The sequence below is a fragment of the Borostomias antarcticus genome (assembly GCF_949987555.1).
Source record: "Borostomias antarcticus genome assembly, chromosome: 15".
NCBI lineage: Eukaryota > Metazoa > Chordata > Actinopteri > Stomiiformes > Stomiidae > Borostomias > Borostomias antarcticus.
Genome location: NC_140248.1, coordinates 4803488 through 4808487, shown reverse-complemented (window position 1 = coordinate 4808487; position 5000 = coordinate 4803488). Strand labels below are relative to the sequence as shown.

The following is a 5000-nucleotide window of genomic DNA, read 5'->3' as shown; positions in this document are numbered from 1 at the left end:
TTGGGCATCAGCGTCCGGTTCCTGTTGATGCTGGTGACGGCGAACTTGAAGGCCATCTCCTCCATGCTCACCAGCTCACGCTCACGAGTCTCAAAGATACCGCCTGGAGGGAGGGGGGGGAGGGGGGGGGACAGGGGGGGTGGGGGAGAGAGAGAGGGGAGAGGAGGGGGAGAGAGAGGGGGCAGAGGAGGGGAAGAGAGCGAGAGGGGGGAGGGAGGGGGAGAGAGAGTGGGGAGAAGGGGGAGCGAGAGAGTGGAGGAAGGGGGGGAGAGAGGGGGGAGGGTGAGAGAGAGTGCAGGGAGGGGTAGTTGGAGAGGGGGGAGAGAAGAGTAATAGCATATGAAGACACAAGCAGCCTACTGTACATGTTGAGTCTGACGTGTGTGTTTGACCAGGATGATGAAAGAGGAAAACAGACGGTGAAAAGGAGAGAGGGCCAGAGAGCCAGGAGGAGAGGAGGTGTTTATGGAGGAGAGGAGGTGAGGAGGTGTTTATGGAGGAGAGGAGGAGAGGAGATGTTTATGGAGGAGAGGAGGTGTTTATGGAGGAGAGGAGAAGAGGAGATGTTTATGGAGGAGAGGAGGTATTTATGGAGGAGAGGAGAAGAGGAGATGTTTATGGAGGAGAGGAGGTATTTATGGAGGAGAGGAGGTGAGGAGGTGTTTATGGAGGAGAGGAGGAGAGGAGATGTTTATGGAGGAGAGGAGGTGTTTATGGAGGAGAGGAGGTGAGGAGGTGTTTATGGAGGAGAGGAGGTGTTTATGGAGGAGAGGAGAAGAGGAGATGTTTATGGAGGAGAGGAGGTGAGGAGAAGAAGAGGTGTTTATGGAGGTGAGGAGGTGAGGAGGAGAGGTGTTTATGGAGGAGAGGAGGAGAGGAGGTGTTTATGGAGGAGAGGAGGAGTTTATGTAGGTGAGGAGGTGAGGAGGAGTTTATGGAGGTGAGGAGGTGTTTATGGAGGAGAGGAGGAGTTTATGGAGGAGAGGAGGTGTTTATGGAGGAGAGGAGGAGAGGAGGTGAGGAGGTATTTATGGAGGAGAGGAGAGATTTATGGAGGAGAGGAGGTGTTTATGGAGGTGAGGAGGTGTTTATGGAGGAGAGGAGGAGTTTATGGAGGTGAGGAGGTGTTTATGGAGGAGAGGAGGAGTTTATGGAGGAGAGGACGTGTTTATGGAGGAGAGGAGGAGAGGAGGTGTTTATGGAGGAGAGGAGGTTTTTATGGAGGAGAGGAGGTGAGGTGAGGAGGTGTTTATGGAGGAGAGGAGCTGTTTATGGAGGAGAGGAGGTGTTTATGGAGGAGAGGAGGAGAGGAGATGTTTATGGAGGAGAGGAGGTGTTTATGGAGGAGAGGAGGAGAGGAGGAGTTTATGGAGGAGAGGAGGTGTTTATGGAGGAGAGGAGGAGGTGTTTATGGAGGAGAGGAGGAGAGGAGGAGTTTATGGAGGAGAGGAGGTGTTTATGGAGGAGAGGAGGAGAGGAGGAGTTTATGGAGGAGAGGAGGTGAGGAGGTGTTTATGGAGGAGAGGAGGAGTTTATGGAGGAGAGGAGGTGTTTATGGAGGAGAGGAGGTGAGGAGGTGTTTATGGAGGAGAGGAGAGGAGGTATTTATGGAGGAGAGGAGGTGTTTATGGAGGAGAGGAGAGGAGGTATTTATGGAGGAGAGGAGGTGTTTATGGAGGAGAGGAGAGGAGGTATTTATGGAGGAGAGGAGGTGTTTATGGAGGTGAGGAGGTGAGGAGGTGTTTATGGAGGAGAGGAGGAGAGGAGGAGTTTATGGAGGTGAGGAGGTGTTTATGGAGGAGAGGAGGAGAGGAGAGGAGGAGTTTATGGAGGAGAGGAGGTGTTTATGGAGGAGAGGAGGTTTTTATTGAGGAGAGGAGGTGTTTATGGAGGAGAGGAGGAGAGGAGGTGTTTATGGAGGTGAGGAGGAGAGGAGGAGTTTATGGAGGAGAGGAGGTGTTTATGGAGGAGAGAGGAGGAGAGGAGGTGTTTATGGAGGAGAGGAGGAGAGGAGCCGTTTATGGAGGAGAGGAGGAGAGGAGGTGTTTATGGAGGAGAGGAGCCGTTTATGGAGGAGAGGAGGTGTTTATGGAAGAGAGGAGGGGAGGAGGTCTTTATGGAGGAAAGGAGGAGAGGAGGTGTTTATGGAGGAGAGGAGAGGTGTTTATGGAGGAGAGGAGGTGTTTATGGAGGAGAGGAGGTGTTTATGGAGGAAAGGAGGAGAGGAGGTGTTTATGGAGGAGAGGAGTGGTTTATGGAGGAGAGGAGAGGTGTTTATGGAGGAGAGGAGGTGTTTATGGAGGAGAGGAGGAGAGGAGGTGTTTATAACTGAAACTGTTGAGAAAATAATGCAAGTTGAGACGGGAACGAGGAGATGACGCATGATGAACAAAGAAAAGCATTGCCATAGAGTTAATTATAATTATTAATTATATTGCCATAGAATTTTTTATAATTATTAATTATATTGCCTTAGAGTTAATTATAAAGCATCCACAGAAAGTAATGATTTAGTTCTACTGATTTGTTTAATTATTTTGTTCTACTGAATGTGGGCTGTAACCTCAGAGAAACAAATACATAACCAGCTTGGGTTCATGGAATGGGTAATCATTACTTTTCCCTCATGTAATAGAAGGGAGGATTAGGATCAACAACATGAAAAAAACACTGGTGGATGCAGGTGTGTGTGTGTGTGTGTGTGTGTGTGTGTGTGTGTGTGTGTGTGTGTGTGTGCGTGTGTGAGTGTGTGTGTCTGTGTGTGCGGCGTGCACGTGTGTTTCATATGCCTGCGGGTGTCTGTGTGTGTTTCCTATGCCTGCGTGTGTGTGTTTCATATGCCTGTGTGTGTGTGTGTGTGTGTGTGCGTTTCATATGCCTGCGTGTGTGTGTGTGTGTGTTTCCTATGCCTGCGTGTGTGTGTGTGTGTGTGTGCGTTTCATATGCCTGCGTGTGTGTGTGTGTGTGTGTTTCCTATGCCTGTGTGTGTGTGTGTGTGTGTGTGTGCGTTTCATATGCCTGCGTGTGTGTGTGTGTGTGTGTGTGTGTTTCCTATGCCTGCGTGTGTGTGTGTGTGTGTGTGTGTGTGTGTTTCATGCAGTATTCCTCGCCACGCTCATTAAACAACCACTCCAGGAAGCCAAACAAGTGTAATTTAAGAGAGAGCGCTGTATTCTGCAGAGTGATATATTTAATTTCACGGCAACTGAGTATCAACATAGAGGGCCGTGGCCCCGGGGCCCCTGCACACGTCTCCCAGGCCACAGGATGCAAGAAAGGGACATTTTGTAGTTTATTCAAACTTAATTAAACTGTATATAGCATATTTTTTGAATGCACAGTAAGGTAATGTGTTTGACAAACGACAGAAGGCATGTTGGTGTCCTCTACTATTAGAGCAATCCTTCCTATTCGTTTCAAATTTGCTCTTGCACTCATGTACATGCGTTCCACGCGTCCAACGCGCACAATTTATTTTTCCAGTCAAACTTAAATCATTCTTACCGCATGGCAGAAGTGTGTTTACGATCGAGCCCAAAACTCTCCAACAAAAATATAAGTGTTTGCAGCAGTCTGAAACTGTATGGCTGGGTTAGGGTTAGCAGTCTGAAACTGTATGGCTGGGTTAGGGTTAGCAGTCTGAAACTGTATGGCTGGGTTAGGGTTAGGGTTAGCAGTCTGAAACTGTACGGCTGGGTTAGGGTTAGGGTTAGGGTTAGCGGGCTGCGAGCATGAACCTGAGCGCACCACCGGCCCCAATAGCCAAACAATGAACTAGCCCAGGTGCTACAGTCACCTGCTTAACTAGTAGGAGATGTGATCAGGGACTCATTACACTCCAACAGCTGACGATTAACACCTTAGTCAATAACCCAATCATTCAAACCAGAGACGATAGTAAACCACATGTCAATCAACAGTGCATAATCAACAAAGTAAATCATTTGGATCCAAACCACAATATTTACCAATAATTCATAATTCATAATTCAATTCATAAATGTCATAAACGTCAACTCCATCAATTCATCATCATTCAAATAGGAAATAGAGAGAGAAGAAAATCAGTATGTTCAACAACAAAATTGGCTCCAACACCTACAAATGTTTCCCTTCAGTAGAGATGGGTAGATTGAGCAGTCTAGTGAGGCAGCGCCGTCAGACACTGGTTTCCTGGAACCCAAATCCGGCACATTTAATGAAAGCCATCTCAGACAGCGCCAAACCAAATGCTTCATACTGGGTTTAAATCTACTCCTCGTAAACACGGGCGTGGTGATAAATATGGAGCGAGCGCTGTGGGCCTAATGCTCCCGTTTGGGGCTCGATCAACCATGACTCATCTCCTACCAAATTATTCAAATGAGGATAGTGAAGTGTCTCTGTGACATCACAAGGCTCCTACACACTCTCTTCTTAACGGGCGCGGAAAATCATTGAAATTCAAGAATGTGTGTGCGTGTGTGCGTGTGTGTGTGTGTGCGTGCGTGCGTGCGTGCGTGGAGGAGAGAGAGAGATATCTCTGATGGATCTCTTTGTGTCCTGCTAGCACCACCACGGACCTCGACCTTTAACCCCAGAGGTCAGCAGCCTCTACTGAAGAGAGGAGGAGGACCCGGAGATGACCCTCCTTGGGGCTCTCACCACGCTCAGCGCAGCCAGAGGACATCTCAGAGGACATCTCAGAGGACATCTCAGAGGACATCTCAGAGGACATCTCAGAGGGAGTCTCAGAGGACATCTCAGAGGACATCTCAGAGGACATCTCAGAGGGAGTCTCAGAGGACATCTCAGAGCACATCTCAGAGGACATCTCAGCGGGAGTCTCAGAGGACATCTCAGAGGACATCTCAGAGGACATTTCAGAGGACATCTCAGAGGGAGTCTCAGAAGGAGTCAAGATGAGCAGGGAGAGCTAGTTAATTAGGTGGAGTTATTGTCCCAACTGCTTCAGAGCAGTGTTTTTAGGTCAGAGGCCTTGATCAGATCGGTGGTTGCCT

At 48.8% G+C, this 5000-nt stretch overlaps 1 protein-coding gene across 2 annotated transcripts in view; it reads right to left on the bottom strand.

Moving 5' to 3' along the window:
* Positions 1 to 5000, bottom strand: part of grik1a (glutamate receptor, ionotropic, kainate 1a) — a 68258-nt gene that overhangs the window by 59676 nt on the left and 3582 nt on the right. For both annotated transcript variants that reach the window (XM_084449770.1, XM_084449771.1), the window contains exon 2: positions 1 to 103. This exon is cut by the window's left edge and continues 65 nt beyond it. In XM_084449770.1, coding sequence (XP_084305896.1) covers positions 1 to 103 — 103 coding nt within the window. The remainder of the gene's footprint in view (positions 104 to 5000) is intronic.